The sequence below is a fragment of the Formica exsecta genome, unplaced genomic scaffold (assembly GCF_003651465.1).
Source record: "Formica exsecta isolate Colony F162 unplaced genomic scaffold, ASM365146v1 scaffold20, whole genome shotgun sequence".
Classification (NCBI taxonomy): Eukaryota; Metazoa; Arthropoda; class Insecta; order Hymenoptera; family Formicidae; genus Formica; species Formica exsecta.
The window spans coordinates 478,536-499,854 of NW_021849298.1; the positions used below are offsets into that span (position 1 = coordinate 478,536).

Genomic DNA, 21,319 nt, shown 5'->3' on the forward strand with positions numbered 1-21,319 from the left:
GGGGGGGGGAGTGAAGGGAGGGCCGGTAACCTCGAGGCCAACGAACTCTGACCCACCAACCAGCCTCGGTATCGCTCATCCCTCCCTTCCGTGCTAAGTATAGCATTTCTACCAACCTGTCGCCCTATGCTATAGATATTACATCCACCCCAACTTATGCATTCCACCTCCGCGTCATAGCTCGCCCATCCCCTCGAAAACTCGCCGATTCCATTCTTCTTGCCACGAACTTAATATAAAGTTCTCCTGCTCGTTACAAAATTTTTGTTTTGGACATGCGATATGCAATTTAATCTCATATGAAATCTTCCAAAAAAAAAAAAAAAACAAGAAAATTGAAGGGAGCGAGATTTATTCCAATCTGAATTTATATATATCTCTCTCTAGGAATCGAAATAAAATATTATATATAATAATTATATACATATAATTTTTATAAAAAGTGTGTATAACATATAAATATCTCTAATGACAAGAAAAGGATATGCACAGATTATTATAATGTATGGTCCTCAAACTTTCCCGCACAGATTCGTCCTCTAGAGTGATATATATTTCTTTGGCAAGGAGATTTATTCCAATCTGAATTTATATATATCTCTCTCTAGGAATCGAAATAAAATATTATATATAATAATTATATACATATAATTTTTATAAAAAGTGTGTATAACATATAAATATCTCTAATGACAAGAAAAGGATATGCACAGATTATTATAATGTATGGTCCTCAAACTTTCCCGCACAGATTCGTCCTCTAGAGTGATATATATTTCTTTGGCAAGCGATCGTAGATACCTTCAGAGGCAAGCGGGAGGTTCGCGGGCGCCGAGGTCGCGAGGTCGTCGACCGCCGAGGGTGGCACTCACCCTAACTAGGCCAGCGGATCTCTCTTTCTCTCCCTTTCCCTTCCCCTTCTCGATACGCCCTTCTCTCGGTTTCTCCCACCCTATATTATCATGCCCCCACTAGGACACACAGCCTCTCGGAGATGGGGTCCATGGTTCTGCTATTTTCGCGGGGCCACTTGACACGGATATACATAGGTCACCTACGTTTAGCGGGATAATTTGCGTTATCGGGGTCATTCCACCCTGCTTCGCGAGAACGAAGCAACCGCTCCCGCTTAAGCCCCCGGGGTTTAATCTTTCGAGTTTTGCTGAAAGCGAGAATATCCTATGTGACTGTCACGACAATAATGATATTTGAGATGTGCTTTCTCATTTATCTGCCTTGAGTCATTTAAATCTTAATTAATCTCGGCCGAGTACAAGAAACAATGATATATAGTTTACGTTTGTCTATAGACTATATAATTATTTAATGCATAATTATCTTTTAAAGTAAAATAATACAATTTTTATTTTTTTTCGCTTCCAGTTTTTTTCGCTTTCAGTTCTGTGATTAACCGTGAAGGGCGACTAGATTGAAGCAGAAACTAACTCTTTTTTTTTTCTAAAATGACATATACTATATTTTATTTTGCTTTACTTGCATACCTTTTTTTCTGATGGTCGATAGGAAAAGAATAGTTACGATAAATCTCCCGGCGATGGTTTCGACGTTAATAAAAAAAGAGAACATAATAAAAATGAAGGGAAAAAAATGTTCGAAGTCAATCGTAACTCAATAGCCACTATTCGCCATGGTAAAAAAATATAAAACATTTTATAGCTGCAGAACGTGCGAAGAGTTCGTCGAAGTGCGAAAGGTTTTTTTTTTAATCCTTCAAACCTTCGCACATTTACGAGGAAACTGCTATCGGGAGAAAGATTACTTCTTAAACTGTAGAGGAAGAAAATAAGAGACTTGGTCTCTCGCGTGGTTTCGATCCCGTTAGGGATCGCGTTGTTTTCTACCCTTTTAGCCCTTTTTTTATTTTTTTAGATTTGACGACGCAATGAACGAATTCTTGTCTTTTTAAGCATAATCGAGGTTACTAGAAGGTCCTTGTTACCGTTACGAAAGGGTTAAAAAAGAGTTAAAATATGCTAGCAGAAATCCATCGTAAAATTTAGTCCTTTTTTTTGTAGGAAACGAAAGCATAAAATAATTCCTTTCTTTTATTTTTATGCGTAATAATTTACATCCACAGCATATGCCCTCCATCGTATTTATTTTTTAGACGTTTTCTCGTTTGCCGTAATTTTTGTTTTTTTTTTGTTTTTAGATGCTTTATCGCGTTATCTGACATCTAGATCTTTATCGAATATTTTTCTTAGGTATTATTAATCCCAAAAATATCACGTGGTTGACAGCACATCGTACGTGCATCGATCGATTGATAACAGATCATTGAACCATGCGTCCTAATAAAAAAATAAATCCAGTATCTTTTTTTTTCTCTAATCTTCTCTTTCTTTCAAACGCTATTATCATTTATTAGATTTAATATACAACAAAATGCATCAAAATATCGGCAAAAAATAATGTCTGTTTTAAAGAGGAAGTAACAAATTGTAAGATTCTATTTCAATTATACTTTTCAAACTAAGTTTGTAATTTAAATAATTTTTAATTTAATGATTCTAATTTAAATAACATTTATTGTATTATATCAAAGTGTGCTGTTAAACATGCACGTTTCTCTACATTTTGTAAGTAATTATCATATCTGTGGCTAATAAGATGCATCACACGACGGTTAACCGTGACGCGTAAACACTTAATCACTCGAGTATCCGTCGAGAGAACATTCAGCTTGTTAGATAGGGGGGAAAAAAGTATTGAATCACGATCGAGAGGCAGCGTGAACGTCGAAGGCGCGCATACAGAGCGATTATCCTCGTTCGATGTCGATGAACCACTTGACGCGGATTCCGGCTCCGAAGGACGAGCTCGTCGATCCGCGACGAACTTCGCGTACAAATCAACCGATATATCGGCGCACCCGGTTTTGCATACCCGTTTGTCTCTTACGTGGCGCTAATCGCACCAATTGCAACTATTGTGTAAGTTATAAATATGGTAATAACCGCATGTTGCTTAATGTCACACCGCCTGCCAATAAAACGATACAATCGATATATAAAAGCTGGACGTACTAGGATATGTGCAGATTGCTCCAGAACTGTCATACTTTTTTTTTTAGCAAGTTATAGGTTTTTTGATTGATTTTTTTTTATCTAATTGTAAGTATGCGAGCTTAACGTTTATGAAGTTAAACGAAGATTTATCGGTGATTGTGTTATGGACTAAATGATCGAATCACAAATCCATAAATATTTTTCTTGATCGTTCCGAGGAGAAACGTAATTTCACGAAGAAATAATTTTACGGTTTGTCGCGTTGCGATTTACAAGATTCGCGCAATTATCCGCGTAGGATGGTTCCGAATGGATGCTACGACAACACATAATCGGGGGTGGCGGAGGTTGGTGCGTCAAATCCGTGTCGCGGTTGACCGGGTTAGGAATCGTGGTGAAATCATTGCCCCAACGACCTGATATCACCCCGACCCCGGGATTCGTAGTGGTATGTCCGTGAGAGGGTGGGAGGCCGGAAACGGGCGACGAGAACTGATTTCTCAAGCGCAACAGCAAATTTACTCGTTTCGACTCTTGTTAATCATCGCGAATAAATCATTAAAAAAAACACAGTAATTACATAAATCAATTTTTTTATTGACGTATAACGAACAGAAGCGATCTGTCCTATAACTTTATAAAAAAAAGCAAAAAAAAAATTTTAATATTCAACGTGTGTGTAACAAACAGTTGTATTTGTTCAATGATTAATATGGCTAATTATTAATATTTTTTTTTGGGGGGGGGGACATTGTGTTTATACGTAATTATTTTTTCGCTGAGATCTGACGAGTTAAAAAATATATAGTTTCGTAAACATTAACCGACAAAGCATATAAGAATATTGGCGATATCGAGTTATGACTCTAGAAATATCGCATAACCGTAGAGAAACACGCGGTCGTTTGCTTTCACTTTCTCAGAGTTGCCGATTAACATCAAAGTATTGTGGACCACTTTCATCGAGCTTCCGCGATGGGAACGTTTCACATTGCGCAATTTTTTCGATCAATTTCATTCACATTAATGAGAGAAACATAATTCAGCTGTTTACTCAAGGATTTATATTCATATAAATAGATACATGTAAATATAAGTTAGTATTCTTAGTATTAGTTTTTATACGAGAGTATAAAAAGAAACTGAGAATATTGGAAGGCTGGGACAAATTTTGGCGATGAAAAAAGAGTCATCTTTCAAATAAATGTAGGGAGAGAAAGAGAGAGGACGCATATGTTACACGCGTCTGCCTGTATGGAGGCATGCGTCAGTGATCTCTCAAGGCCTTCGCACATTAGCCGTTCGGTAGCGTTCGCACCGTCCCACTTTCCTTCGCGCCCGGTCAACGACCCTATAGGTAGGTGTAGTAGGTGCTCCAAGGTGATACACCAACACGCGCAGACGCGCGCGTTCGCGCTCGCGAATCTATTCCGTTTTTGATACAGATTGTTTCAAGAAAGATAAACATCGGAATTCTATTCTCGAAGCTGTCATGATCGAAACCGCTGTCCTCGCGCTATTTTTACGCGTCATCATTCATATCAATATTTCTTAATATATCCCGGAAAAAAAATAAAAGGGAACGATTATTCTTAAAACACTATTTTTACGAATGTAACCTATTTTAATCAGGATTATATTGATTGAGATCTATCGAAATTATCAACTTAAACTAACGTTGCAATCCCGATAATTGCACATTTTTTTGCGAACAAATCTTTTCACGCAACTTATCTATTGCATATATTTTTTGCAATGCATCTGTTGCACATTCCTTTAAGCATATAAGTAGATCGCGTACTAAACCAGGTAACTCCAGGAAAACATTCTGTTAAAGTCGTCCATTTGCGAAAGGCTATCATAAATCGATGAGCTACAAGAATAGTCCATTTCTAGAGATCTCCGGAATTATATCTTATATCATTTCAGCAGTATAACTTTAAATAGATCTTGATTAAGTCTTTCAATAGGCTAATAATCTTACGTTAAACTTTATTTAAAAAAATTAGACAAGAAAAAATGGAAAAACGAAATGTGCTGCTGTTAAAAATGTTTTTTTGGAACATCCTGTACAAGAGCACGCATTACGCACACGCATGCAAAAATCTCATCGCACATATGATCGTGAAATGTTTCGTATGCAATCCGAGCGGAGGCGCCACCGCCTTTTGCGAATCTCTAATGAGAGGTCGGTACGACAGGAAATTCACATCTCGCGGGTCGGTACCGATATGATAAAACGACCGAGATAACATTATGGCCTATTAAAAGGGGACCAATCGATCCCGACTTAATTTTCGAAAACGCCCGGTTTTGGTTTCGGCTAGCTGTCAAGATAGCATACTTGCCTACGTGAATGAGGATAGAGTTAGGTCAGGTAAAAAGGTACCCAAAGGTTTTACGAGACAGATTACAGTTAGATTTTGTTCCTATTATATGGCGCACTTTGGGATTGTAAAACTGACTATTCTGAATAACATAATTTACTTTATTAGTTTTGTCAGACAATGATATTAATAGCTTTATTGATGAATTTAATAAGTTTCTATTGATTTTTCGTGTGAGATACATCTAAGCGTCTAAGTTTAATTGAATTACACTTCGTGGAAGAAAAAAAATTAAAAAACTTTTATGGGTAATGATTATATATATATAGACAGATGCAGAGAAATGAAAAATACGATCTTTGAAAGGTCGGTGAATGTAACGCCTAAGTAATTAGAACACCGATTCGCGCGTGATACATTGACGTCAAGCCTTAACCCTTATGCAACATCTATAGACAATGATAACATTTCTGCATATGGTATCTATTTTTAGTTGATCAGTGTCGCGTGTCCCACTTGCGACAATGTATGACCGTACAAGTTTGCGATAATGACACGAGATATAAAGTATCGCCTGCGAAATCGGCATAACTTAAGAACCTTTGAATCGATTAAATCTTTTGATAATACGTACAAGTTTTGTCATAGATACACACACGCGAATAAATATACTTTTACATTATTATATTAATTATATTAATATACTCTTTTATCTTTTTGTTGTAGGTAAGTTAATCAGTTAATCAATCTTGCGATACTACATGAAACATCAAGGAGTAAGTAATTAAGTATAGTTACAAAATAAAATTAATGATATATATATATATATAAGTATCGAGAAATATTAGTATATTCAGAGATTATCCGAGATATTCGTCCTTCGAAACACCGCTCTCTCGCTGATCTTTATCAATAGTTATAAATTGACAGAGAGATATCACCTGCAACGATCGTATCGATTAACATCGCTAGGATGTATCATTGCATTGTTCATGCGTTTTGTACTAACGGTTTGTTGTTAGTTATGGATGATTTCCGCTTATAGCCTTCTATCCTATTTTTATCATTTACCGCCGTTATTTCTCGTAGATTTATGTCGCTCATAAACAGATATAAATACGTTCAACATTGATTGTACAACATGATTTGTAAAATCTAAAGATCGCGACAAGAAATAAACAGGATTTATATTATAGTCTCATTAGCATCGAGATTTTAATTGAAGATATGCCGCATTCTATATAAACGTTACACAATAATAAATCCGAAATTATTTACAGGAAAAAATTAATTTTCATCAGAATCGATACACAACCCTTCATCCATTTATTTCTTCGTTCCTGAATTTTTTCCGAAAGGGATTAAACGCGCCCAGTGAGACTTAGATCTCCCCCAAATAGCGTGGGCACATTGACGCTTGCGCAAGAAGTCTCGCGTTTCATCCCGCGTTTCACCCCGCCGCATCATTCATGGTCATATCAACCCTCGAGTACGCATTACCTTCCCATCGCGGGGAAACGCGCATTGCTTAACATACACTGTTAATAACGCGGGTATGTCAACAATCGTGGTACGCGATGACGCGAATAAGGACGCGATCGTCCGCGGACCGATCGTCGACTATAACACAACCCTGGATCCGATTGTCATCAGTGAGACGGCTACCATCGTGATCACTGAGATGCAGCAGAAAACCGACAGACGTCATCAACGTGTCAAAGGTTCGATAAACGTATTGCAATAATATCACGCTTATCGTTTTAATAGCTGAAATCTTTTAAACGGGTGTGAAAAGTAATCAGACGCTTGTCCAGTGAGCAAAAACGTCTAGTAATCGGATGTCCGATCTTGCTGATTCTGTCCGCGGATCTCAATATACGATGTTTCTATTAATTAATAATTATTCTCAAAATTTTTATTCTTACATTATCTTTTGTTATTATTTGCTTATCTCGACGAGGTCATTTCTTTGAAAGGATCTGTTGTTCATCGTTGTCGTTCCGCGCAGGATCGGCTATGGGTTGATGAAGGATTGGACTAGTCTAAACATTTCATGTCATTTTGAAACTTTCAATAATGTTTAATAATTATTGTTCTATTTATCTACACAATAATCCAGCTCAACAACTGCTTTCAATACGCACTTTGATCATAAATGATATTGATTAATGTCGATATTTATAAATTTAATGTTTTAAATGTCACCAAAGAAAGGGATATTTGTCCGCCAGTAAATTCTATATTATTATTGACTTAGTTGCGATATAATTATGAGCGTATCTCAGAATTGAGCCCTGACAACACATTATGAAATTCAGATTCTACTCGAAGCACCCATATTGCATTAGTTCTCGTACATCCTCGTATCATTTCTCATATGCAACCAGATATATTTGGAATATGCAATTTGCGCGCCTTTCTCCGGGAAAAGCTTTGACACTGAGTCGTATCGATTTTACCTCGAGCGGGGCTCACGTGCTCGTTGACATTGACATTGTCGAGCTGCACGGACGCGGGTCTGCCATCTGTCGTCCGCGAACTTACATGCACCTAACGATCAACTTGCACTGTGTACCGAGCGATGGCAGTTGCAGCATCACTTAAGGCATCTTTAGAGAAGCGGGAAAAACACGCTTTTTATCATCAAAGTATGTTTTTTATATACACTTGATAAAGAACGATGTCACATTCTAACTGTAATAATTGATATTATAATTCGATGCATAATTTGCTTCCGCTAAGTATATTCAATGATCCTAGACAAACCGGTGATATATAAGTGATCTTAGAATTCGAGAATGTAAAAATGAACTTATATAGTTTCCGATACTTTTATTTTGCCTGTTTATCAGTTTAGAAATCTAATAATGGAGAGAATGTCGATTAAATAAATCTTGCCTTTCCTTTCTTCTTTTATCGCGAAATCAGCAATCGCTATTATAATAGTCTTGTTCTAATAAACATATTATTATCAAGTTATCTATTCTAATGACAAATGCTTCTGTATAGCAAGATCTAATTCCGCTCACCACGTCCCTCAGCACGCGCCGAGAGAAAAAAAGAAACGCGTTGAATAATAATAGATACGAGAATGTACCAGCGTCAGTCGTTTTCGAATTTCGCAATTGCTCGCAAAACGACTCAGGGCCGTTGTTCTACAGTTGTATGTTGACTTAGAATGTGTCTATGTCCTTCTTCGAAGAATAATATTCTCTTTCGTTCTATATATACATTTTGTTGGCGACAATTTACTTAGTGGCCTGAAAAACATTGCTGAGAGAAATATATCGCACAGAGACCGTTGGAATAATTTTCCTAGCGTCAGTCAAGTCGTCACTGCAATTGCTACTCCTTTTTTTTTATCGAACGCCCCAGATATAAAAACCTGAAGATCCTCTAGGGGCGACGGGAGCCGCGAGGTGAGAGTGCTTTCACCTTTCTCTCTGACGTTGTCTCTCTGCTCGGCCGCGCTACTCGCCCCGCTCGCTCCTCTTTCTCTCTCCCCTTGACAGCTTTTACTCTCGATCGCTCGCTACCAGCCTCTGCCACTCGGAGAAAGCTGCAGCTCTGACCTCGCGCTCGCGGCGACATTTCTTCTTTCTCGTCGATCTCTCCCTCCTCCTTCTCCTCGCCGAAGAGACCCTCTCGCACTTGCTCTCATCTCGTCGACCCACCTTTGAAGTTGCGTCACGTCTCACCGTCTCGTGTGCCCCGACTGGGCTTTATCCGCGTGTGCGACACCTTTTTTCATCGGCTTACATAAACGTATCGCCAATTCTTACCTAAACGCGTTCCTCGTAAAACTCGAATGGATATTCACCGCGTTCGCAATTTAATGGAAACGATTAGCCGACTATCAAGCGTGCGTGTCATTTATTGTTAGATGAATTGTGTCATTGCGAGATTGTTCTTCGAATCTTTGATTGAGCTAGTAAATCTAGCAAATCTTCACTTGACCATATAACAATTGATAGAATGAAACAAAATTGTGATGCCGTATTAACGGCTGAGATCATAAACAAGATTATTTATAGATTGTCGTATTATTCTTAATAACTCTTCTATAATAAAAGAATATAAACGATATTTTTAAACGGTTAAAATGTACCTAACATTTAAATAACGGTTAAACTCAAACCAAGCTAATAATGAACATCTCTAGAAACAAGAGCGAAATTTCATCACAACGTCTCGCAAATGAGGCGACCGTTTTTACAGTCAGGCATGTCCACTGCGGTATTGAGCAACGTCAAACGGGCCTCGGCCGTCCTGGATGTCGGCCGGTAACCCCAACCGAATCAAGGCCGCTGGTACACCAACGCCGTGTCGGCTCTTACTTTCACGCGTTAGACGCGGCGCTTGTTCTACTATGGTGTCGATGACAACGTAACGTCGCGCAGATCAACCCAAATAATCAATCGTCAATTCGGATCGATACAATAGATCTGACTGTGAACTGTGTATTTACGATAGTTTTCAGATTTTACTCATATTTATCTCATATATATATCGTCAAATGTGATGCGATATTATTTAGAGTATAGGAAATTCTAAAAAGAATTCGATTTACTTTATCAAATTATGAAAGAATAATAAAAGTATTATCTGATTATATCTCATATCTTTAAGATAAGAGATTGTGGTGAAGAAATTTTAAAGAGGACGTTAAGTTACCTTAATATATTAAAAACCACCTCTTACATCAGATCTCTCTTTGTCTATATCAGTCTGTCGGCTATTACGCATCTAACACAAATAACTTAGCACCACTTACGTCAGTGGAGACTTCGGAGAGCTCATCTTCTCTGGTATTCTGTTAACTCCGCGGCAAACAGTGATGTGTACTCGTCGTGTCAGCAACAGGCGCAACCAGGCCATGCCTACGACCCGATAGCCTTGCTTTACGCGCTGGACCGCGTCATCTTGCGAAACCGGCCTGCTCGATTATTTTCGATCGCGCCTCTCTTCGTTCGCGTCTCGCCAGCTTTGCGACACCTACTTTTATAAAAGGGCGAAGGTAACGCGCGCGCAAAAGTCTATCGTTAAAAACAATCAGACGACGATTATAGGGCAATCAAAAATACATTCGTGTCGAGACACATTGAATATTTATTATATATCCTTTCTCGAGTTATCCACATTCGGGATCGGTTCGCGAATGGGAGTTACGTTTGGCGTAAAATGAAGGAACAACGTGTAATTACCTCCATTATTATCTTAATTCGGTTCTATTCTTTCTGAATAGAAAGTTTCCAGCGCTTGTATCGAGTGTGCTGGTAATACTTGTACCGGGGTATTCGCGATACTTCTGCCATCGAGTTAGAAAGTTTTCGGAGATAGCGAAAATCGAAAGTAATTTACGTGCGCCGGTGACCCGTCATACAGAGAGACTCGCGTCGAAAACATGCACGCGCGCGCGCGTACCTTTCCCCGGGATTCGATTACGATTAATGCGCGCAAAAATACATGTCCGATCGGCCAGGGGCTTGCGCAATGCGCGCGAGAGTGCGGCGTCAGCGTCCCCAATAAATTTTCAGTTCAGCAATGCCGAGCTGGTCATTGCTCCCCGACCCATTTGCGCGCCAACTCGGCGACCAGCTCTCCCCCTATTTCGCGTTCTCCTTTCTTTCCTGGTCGTCAACTTGACTCCGCACGGCAGCGACAGATATTGCGTACCTACTTTGAAAAATAGGCGAATGGAAGAGAAATCGAATGAGATTTATTCTGTGCGAATACCTAATCTTTGTATACGTGACCTTTTTTACGTCAACATGTTTGAAGATAAAAAGGGCAGATACTAATCGTCCATTGTGCGAGTCTCGCATAGCGAAGAAGTCAACTTTGTATAAATTAAAGCATTTAGAAGTGAGGTAAGTAAGACGATAACTTTGTGATCGTATGTGCGATTATGTGTACGCGATAAGAGAATAATAACTTCCACATTATACGGCGTAGAGCAATAAAATACCGTCGTACTTCTCAGACATCACACAGATTCATCCAACACTTACCCGACGCGCGAGATTATATCGATTACATCTAATGACGACAGAAGTCATTAACGCGATGCTCGCTTCGTTCGTTCTTCCTTCTTTCTGTTCGGGTTCGTTCCCCTCTTCGGTCATACTTCAAGTGCAGCGCGATAAATGCATACTCTGCTACAACGGCCGATCTCTCTTCGTGAAGAAAATCCATTATTATTTCGCCGTGCTAATGACATTGTGAACCGCAACTCTGCTTCCGTAATCTCGCCTAAGGATTCACCGTTAAATCGATACGCGCGACAAAAAGTAATATCGCGAGGAATATCCAGAATGTAAACCAGACTCGCGCGCTGGTTATGCACGCTAGTTTTGCGGGAATCTACCTTTGCATTCTCCCGTTTTCAATTTACATTTATCTGCTCGCATATCGTATGGGAAAAACAATATAAAATTTTCTTTATACGTAATAATCTTTACTCATATCATTATTTTATAATGATAACTTAATTTCTTGTTTGATCGTGTGATAAGTTTGATTTTATTTTTTATTTAATTGCAAATAACAATTTGCAATTTTCGGCGAATACAGATTAATCAATCAATTATCGCATCGATTATATCATATCTTGTCGGACAGTTAAATAAAGGAAAGATAAAAGAAACCTTATGGGACACGTTTATATTGATAAAGCATATTCATCCAACGATCACGCATTGCGCGACATTCGCACTTGAGTACCAAGTACATTGACACGCAATATTCGCGGAGGGGAGGGACGAGAGGACCCATAGGTCACTCACCGCCGCGTACATCGCGCGCACGTCTGGTGTCTCTCGTTCTCTTCTTCACATGCGTTAAACTCACATAGCCGACACGTGAACACCCGCCGCCGCCGCCACGCGTATCCTTGACGCGTGCACCTACCTCCTCGTCCCAGGATTCCGCGTATAACGGAATCATGGATTCATTTAGTAGAGGCACACGTGTCAGAATCTATTTGTAAATCTTTGAGAACGCGTATCGATTGATGGTAGCAGATGCTTTCTGGACAATTTATTTTGACGACGTGTCGAGTAACGTATCAATCGAGAAACTGATTTACACCTATACTATATATCTCGCTGTTTGCATTGTTATTCGCGACATTTAGTAAGAAATTCTATTTATTATGTTCTATTTATTATTCTTACGATTTATAACAGATCGGGATCCAAAATTTATAGGTCTAATCCTGTCAGGATTCTGTGATTGATTTCCTAGCCTCCATTAGATCGATGGATTTCTGTATAAGCGGGATGTTTAGCGCTTCTAAGACGATAAATAATTCTAATCAAAGACGCACTTCCACCACCAGCTGGACTAAGGATCGAAGTTGAACATTTTAGCGCCGCCTTTTAATCAGAGCACGATGACGCGGTTGAAAACGCCCGAAAGCAACATTTGTAAACAACAACTGAACACTTTCGGGCCCGCGGCGTGATTCATTCCGATCGACTCGTCTTTAAGTTTGTGATATTAGATTTATATTAGGCCACGTGACGCGAATATGATCCATACGATCAAAATTTGATCAGATCACTAATAAATATTGATTGACTTTTTTTCGTTATTTTTAGCTATGCTATATTGTATAATATAAAGCAATTTTCCTCGTTTTTTATATATCAAAATATGATCGAGATTTCGTCTGTCGATAATAAATCGCGGTACGTTTTATTCGGCGGATCTTCAAAAACGCAAACTCACGATTAATTATTGATGTTTAACGTCGGGATGCTATCCATACGCTCTCTGCAAGAGAAAGAAAAATAAATGGGAGCGCGTCTCATTTCAACAATAGCGGGTACGCGAGGCGGAGGGCACTTTCGCAGAGCCGGATCGTGGCCATTGGCATTTCGTCACTGGCCAACCAGGTTGAATAACCGGCGTTACGTCATCGCAGTACGCGTTTGCAGATGACCAGGAGGAAAGGGGGGCAAGAGTGCCAACGAGAAGCAGCGACGAAGTAAGAAGGTGGCAAGCGACGAATGTAGAGAGACTGGTGGGGACTATGGAGGTCGATCACCTACGTACGGGAGTCAGTGACACCTCGTGATGAGAGAGGACGCTCTTTTCTTTCTCTCTTTCTCCGCTTCTCGCTTCCTCGCGCCAAGCTTCGAGCAGACTCGCCAAATTCTCGACAATGTCCTCCACGTGGAGGCCGCGCGCGCGAACAGCCAGGGAGACGATTTCGCCGAGTCACGTGGCTAAATTCGACGTGTGAATATCCCGGCACCTCAGACATCAGGCTCAGAAGGGATTTAGAGTTTTGACGTTTCCGTAGTGTAAATATGGGTGAGATAACTCGGAAAGATAACCGATCAAAATGTTGCCCGAGCAAAACTTTCAAAACATTACGTCATATTTAAGCGATGAAATTGTTCAAGTCTGTTTGTAGAGAAATATGCTAATCGAGACAACTGTAATAGTTCCGGGATTGACTACAAATTTCCACCATATTTGGCGGTTCGGCCTTGTTGGGTCAATGGCTCGGCACCGGGCTACTGACTCCTTCGAGATGTATTACGACATCAGCAGAATCTACCTTTCGGTGTAGTATATCAAGCAAGAGGTCAAGGGCCTTGACGGTTGTTGTTGTTCTCATTTGAATCGTACTGAATTACGATGTCGAAATGCCGAGGCAATTATGCTTAGTGAGCAGTCCCCGTAGCCGATAACATTTCGTTCGCTTAATTGGACGCGCGCAGTTCTTGCTAGTATAGATTTGCTCCAAACGATTGCAATCGAAAATATGTGACATTTTGATCCCTCTTGCATAAACGACGCTTGATCCGTACAGGTTCTATTATCTACCGATTGATTTCACCGCAGACTCGTTTTCCTATGAATTGTAGATCTCGTTAGTAGGTGCCCTTTTGCCGCTTTTGTTGGTCGAATCACGTGGGCGATACGTTAGTGAGATCGAATGTTAATCGCTCTGCAGCTGAATCGAAGGAAGCGGGTCAATCCGAATCTGGATCACGAGTCAACGTGAACGAAAGAGGCAACTTATGGGCGAGATCCAACATCGAACTAATTGTTAGTGAACGCGAATGCCTCTAAGTCGTGACGAAATGTTAACAAAGTCCGATACCACGTTTCAGAATTATTAATTCTCAGTGCCGAGAAGGAAAACAATTTGTTCGCATAAAATTATCGAGTTTTTTACTGATTGTAAGATTTTATATTATATACATATGATGTATAATGAACAAAATTTTTATATCACATAAAATGTTGCGATTTTTTATAAGAAAAATTAGCTGGACATCTATTAATACATTTATTTACGCAGAATTTTGTCACCCCACGATTGCGAATTTTAATGGAAATCTATTTCAGCTAGAAAATATCACTAAAAATTTCTTTAAAAAGATTCTGCTTCAAAGTAAAAATAAATCACTGTAACAATCGTGATAGAAATTAGAAAATGGGGCATTTATATTTGCGCGCGTAGTCATCCGTTAGTGATCTAAAAATAGGTCGGTAAGCTGCGGCTAGCTTCCTCGTTCATTGTCGCGAATTCGGTTCGCCTAACTGTAGATCCGCCGATGCACTAGCCGTGCACATGCCACGACCGCGTAGAGAGAGGTCGATGCATCGTTAGGAGCAACCGCAACGACGCTATGTGCACGCGCGAGCGCGCGGTCTTGCTGCATCCAGCAGTACGTTTTTGCCATATTTCAAATTTTTTTAATTCCCAAGCTATCCCATGAATAAAAAAAAGTAACCATAATTAAATTTAAATACGATTAAAATTATTTAATAGCGGTATTAAATAAAGAATTTTCGGACATAGTTTATTTCCAAAAAATATCTCAATCTTTATTTTAGTCAAGCAACTCCGTAAAATTAAAATATTATTTAAATATACATTGAAAGAATATTAATTTGAAATTCTTAAGAAAATGTGTTCCTCTGAATTTCTGCATTTTGTCATATAATAATTATAGCAATAACACGAAAGAAGGAAGATTCGTGTACCGCAAAATTGAATAAAATTCAAGCTTTGTGCGCTAAAATTAACCGTGACATACGCAGAAAAAAAAATACGGCACTAGTTTCAAGTGGGTCCCTCGGGGCCCGTTGGCACGAAATCGGTGGAAACAACGCGGTTACGTAACAGCCAAAGTAGGCAAGCGCAAATTTGGTTATTCGGTCAGCGGTGCGCGTCGCGGGCCAATGAGCGCACAGAGAGGACCAGTTTTGCAAGCTGCCACGTGCTCTCGTATTGACATGGATAACACTTCATTGCAATTTTAAAAGTAGTTTTCAACTGTATCACAATTAAATGTAATCAATTGTGTCACTATATATACTGTAATAAAAAAATAATATTTTATTATAATACTCATATTAATAATATCACGCTACTTGACGTTTAAAGGGAAAAGTGAACGAAAGATTCTATAGTTTTTTACAGACTTTTCTCGCGTGAAAGTTTGTATAAATATTATATAAAGTATTCGATCTCACTTCGAAACTTTTATTAATTCTATTGATTGATTGCAAAATTGGCTTGTCTCGTTGCATAATCATTATAAAGTTATAAAGATTAATATGTAGTGCTAATTTTTTCAATTCTCGTTACATGTATATCTCTTTAGTTCACTTGTCTCATGAAGTACGTTGTTGCATCGATGTGTCGCTATCGTTCTTTAGATCATGGTCGCGGTTCCTCGAGTACATTGACACCGGCCGTTTCTAACATTCCGCCCAGTACTCTTCATTCCTCGCGCGGACGCCGCGCCGTGTTTCGCACGATGCACCGACACGGTGCATCGAGTTCAGCGAACCCGACCTGACCCTCGCTATATCGATGCTAATGCGGGACCACGCCAACGCAATACCATGGGGACCGACTAATAGTCCGTCCCATCGGTTGCTCGTTACCGCAAGCGGTCCTTCTAACAGCCCGGAAGGGACGCATTCGCGAGCAGAAAATCGCGCAAATACGGTTGTCCTCCTGTGGAACGGGAATTAAACCGCCTATATAAATTCTAAGTACGAAATTCATAGCTGAAGTTAACGCGTCGTGTCCAGTATATATTCGCATCTTTATAAAAAAAAAAAATAGAATCTTATTACCCCGTTGGATCCCTGTACATCTTACGAGTTAAGCGGAGTAACCGGCTGAATTAACTTTCAAGCTTTTACAATCGGTGATTCAGGAAAACGAGGAAGTGATAAGATCTTTCCATTTCTATCACGAGAGTACTATCCCGTCGCTCATTAGTCTACGAAAAATACGTATCGCGTTGTAAGTCGTACTCGTCATGCGACCGGCGATTGGCTTTCCCAGATATACTCTCTCACGAGACTTTCTCCGGCACGCTATCGTGCATTGTTTCGTGACACTCTCGCCGTGGCAGCGAACATTCGCCTTATAAGTGGCGTGTAATTATACAAACGCTCTATATCTTCGAGATGTATAAGTAAATGCATCGATGAAGCAAGGGTCGACACGCTTGACCGTTCCAATTTCCTTCCCCGATTATCAGAGCGATTGCTAGATAAGACGGCAGCGATGCAATCTATTTTGGAAGATAAAACGAGGAAGGAAAAAAAAAATTTGGACCAAGTCTCGCGAGACAATTACATAAGCCGGTTCAAGCGTATCCTTTCGCCTGGTGCATAACTTTGTCTTTGTTTTCTGCCATGTGGTCCAGCCACCGCGCGTCCCTCTATCCTCGCGTCTCCTTCCCCTCTCGCTTTATCTTCCGCGGATGTGGAGCAATATGGTTGGAGGTGAGTGACCGACGTCCAGTTGCGTTCACTAACCTCCCTCTTCCCACTCCTCGCCACCCGCGAATCACTATGGTCTTCTCCCATTTTCGCGTTCGCGCTCGCGTCGCGCAGCACTCTGAGCATGCGAATAAGAGCGAGCACTCGATGCCCCGAGTGGACTTGATCGCACCGTCGGTACTTATGAATTTAGAACACTCGGCAGATCTGGAGCACAGTTCAGGTTTAGCTTTGCACGCTGTCTTTATTCGTTCCCCATACTTGCCGCAAATTTTCATTTTTACTACAATCTCGTTCTTGGCGTCTGCTAAATTGATTATTGAAATATTTCTGCATGTTAAATATAACTCAACTTCCCTTCAGTATATATCAAACGTTGTTTAGGAAAATAGAACAATACACACACCACAAAGTAGTGATTCGATTATTATCAACAACAAATAATCCTTTTAACAATTGATCTTTACACGACTGAGAACTTAAATCTTCCCTTGTACTTAACGTATTTAATTAAATATTTTTTAATCGAGATTTAGCAATTTCGCGAAATAATTATAATTTCGTTGCTATTAAACTGTTCGATTACCAGAATAATCGTTGCAGCCTAGATTACGTTGATGTATAACGAGGCGAACAATTATGCCCACTGAAGAATATCAATGGATGAACCGTTCCGTGTTTCCGTTCCATCTCATGCCACCGAGATATACTAGGAGTGATTCGAAAAGAGGCTACGAGATTCCATTCGATTAAACTTTCGTGCGTTTCGCTTTTATTCGCCGAAATCCAGTTTTGGTGCGTTGTATGGATAAATATTTCGCTTAAATAATTATATATACGATATATATTGTTCAAAAAATATTTCGAAATAAACACTACGTCGTGAGAACGAAAGCAGAACGATTGCAATTTCGAGACGGTAAAGTCTAGCGGCGATGTTTTAAAATTTGAATGTGTGCGGTAAATGTGACGACTACACTACCCCTAGTAGTCTACTGCCCCGGGGTGAATGCACGCGGCTTCGACGAACATGTGCATGCGTACGGATTACCGAAGCCCACCGCCCTGACGCTTCGCGCGTGTGCACATGATGGTCGAGGGTCGTGCCGATGACCGATCAAAGAAGAGTTCGCGTCGTGAATACGTGATATGTAACCGTCCAAGACACACGGCCACTGACCGACGCTAAAGCGACTCAGCTCGAGCGCATTGTCCTCAGCACTTGTCGAACTTGTCGCATTCGAGAACAAGTGTCCCTATTATCAATAATTTAATGAGATCTTTAATTGTAAAGAATATTATCGCGTAAGATTAAAAAATCTCGCCGAATTAAATTTCGACGCTGAAAATGTCGAGAATAGAAGAGCTTATTTGGTTAACTTCAAGGATCGTATACTACTTGTATGTGATTTGATAAAAATCTTCGACTCGAAGTCTTTCGTAAAGCGGTCGAAAAATAAAGAAAAACAAAACGTTTGGTAGTCGATGTCCTTACGACATCCTTTTCATTCCCGCCGAGGTCAAACTGCGCAGAGACGATCGTCGAATCCCAAGGTAGGCGAGTCCAAGGATTGATAGACAAAAAGCTACGCAAAAAGTAGGTTCACGGTCACCGTTTAATTTAATACTCGTCGCGATTGGATAAGGAATCAGCGAACAAGTCGGTAAATTGCTTATTTCATGCGTGATTAACGCGGATTATAAGTCGGACTATTAGATTTCTACACAATATCGAACATGAAATATATAATGTTAATACTTTGTCGGTCAAGATTTCGCGAAAAAATAATTTTGCCGCTCCTTCGTTAAAATTGCAATATTTATTTCGTGTTTAACGCTATATCTAAACGTTGTCTTTGCATCCTAAAATGGTAGAAAGTTTAGTTGTGAAAAAATTCTGGACCACGATCCTGTGATTCTATCTGTACGATAAATTTGATGACACGCGTTGAACCTACTTCACCTGTAGCCTGCTTGTAACGAGCCGCACGTGCGTACGGGCTAACGCGCGTAACGATAAATGCTGAAACGTATGACTCGATGCGTCACTCGCAGAGATCGGACAGAATAGATAGAATACGAATCATACTGAAACACAATGAATCATTGGTAAATTTCGTACGTCGCATGTGTATCTTTTCAGCAACTGTCCGATCTTCCGGATCTTGTCATTACTAAATATATTCGTATATCTATCGCGAGATATTATACAAAGATTTGATTCAAAGACGATACAAAATTACTAATATGAAATCAGAGAAAGAGGACTTTCAATGAACGGTGGCAAATTTTCACAACGTAACTTTCTAGCATAATAATGAATATTTTTTCGATTACGTGAACTCATATTATACAATTAAATCTAATTAAAGAATTAATTAAAGTAATTATATAATTAAATCTAGATCTTTCTTCCATGTATACGATTAAGAAGCGTATAAGTTGATCGCCAATTGTTTCATCAGCTTGTCGGAAATAATGAAAGCCACGTTGGAAATCGCCAAGGGAATTTCCCATCAAAGAAGAGCAAAAGGAGCAAGAAGAGGAAGAAGGAAGAAGAGAAGGTGGTCGAGGAGAGGGGAAAACGAAGGAGCGAGTCAGGCAGGCAGGCAGGCGAGCAGGCGTTCTCCGTTCGTCGCAAGATTAGCCAACCTGGAAGAGGGCCGATGCCAGTGAACTCGGTTGGCCGGTCACTAACCAGGTAACCCACACTAGCAACGACGTCAATGTGCTATGCAGCAGCAACAGCAACGGTTACGCTACGGGCTTTTTCACCGTTTGTCAGGAGGCCCTCGCCCGCGGAGTGCATAGCCCTGGTTAGATGTACCCTGAAGTAATTGCACACGAGATTCCTGCCTAACGCCCTCCTCCTGTCCCCTCTGCCTTTCCCCCTTCGTCCTTTCCTCCTGTGTTCTCCGTACATCCCTCGCCAGGGATTACTTCGACGTCGAATCAACATCGCTCTCGCCTCTTCCGGGAACGGCAAAATTCGCACGTTCTATTTTAACATTATAGTTAATCCTAGAAGGAACGACGAGAGATAAAGAAAACGACAAATGTTGTAAATTTCGAGATATGAGATTTACTTCTATATCGCTATCAAATCGAATTGGTAATTCTATCCACAAATTATTGATCTGCTGTTATCGCCTGTCTAAAACATTATTAGACAACGCGGGAGAAACCGCTACTCTGTACGCGTATTCACGCGTGAGTTTATCACATGACAAGGAAGGTTCGGGATGGAAGGAGCGGTGGGGTCGGCTTCACGACGACGTCACGTTTCACCGTCACAAATTATCAACGTTAATGCCCGATCCGTGTCGTTGGGTCATCAAAAACAACAGCAATCATTTGATATGAGACTAAGACTAATGAATCATTGCAATCCATTTGACATCTATAAATGTTTCTTAAACGTTTTTTAAATTTGTCTGCTATAATATCAGAAATGTAACGCGATATTTACGTTCTTGCCAAATTCTTGGTTGGAATTGACGCGAATAAGATTTATGATGAATAATGATTTAATCTATGAATAAAATCTAAAAATCAAAGATATCTAAAATATCTGAGAATTATAAAAGGATGTATAATATATATATGACATTTCAAAAAAATTTGATAATTCAACTAAGAATATAAGAAACTTTATAATAAGGAACTATAAGTAAGCATTTAAAAATTTAAAGGCTTGCTCAGCATCTACTTTACCTCTCTTCTCCCAGGATACGGTCGTAAGAAATCACAAGGGAGCGTCACGCGGTCGGCACGATTCCTCCCGATTTCCGCGCGAGAAATCCCGAAGAAACATCGAGAAGTTCACGGTCAAGCGTCCCTCGAAGCAGCGTTACCTTGTATACAGAATAAACGTACGCGTGTGTGCGCCGTGTAATCGAAAAGAAAAGGAGGCAAAGTGAAAAAGAGGGAGAAGGAGAGGAAGAGAAATGCGAAGAGCGCGAAGGATCGAGGGAGGGAACGAGCGAGAAGCAAAGAGGAAGCCACGATGGCGAGCTAGTGGGGCTTGCAGTTTGTTGCCCGATGACCGAGTTCATCGCCTCCTTCTCGTTGTCGGTGCCCCGAAATCGAGAATCTTCGATGATCGAGCGAGTCGCGAGACGAGACTCGCTTTTTCATTGAAAGCTGCCGAGGAAGGAAATCGAAAAAGCGACCTATCGTGAAGACAGCATATAT

General features: G+C 40.1%; 1 protein-coding gene across 2 annotated transcripts in view; it reads left to right on the forward strand.

The window, feature by feature from the left end:
• Positions 1-21,319, forward strand: part of LOC115234550 (nuclear hormone receptor E75) — a 92,847-nt gene that overhangs the window by 41,467 nt on the left and 30,061 nt on the right. Inside the window, exon 1 of one of the 2 annotated variants that reach the window (XM_029805715.1) lies at positions 6,859-7,077. The exons of the other annotated variant lie outside the window; for it this stretch is intronic. Coding sequence (XP_029661575.1) covers positions 6,912-7,077 — 166 coding nt within the window. The 5' untranslated portion in view covers positions 6,859-6,911. Of the gene's footprint in view, positions 1-6,858; positions 7,078-21,319 lie in introns of those variants that run through there. 2 annotated transcript variants of the gene reach the window in all.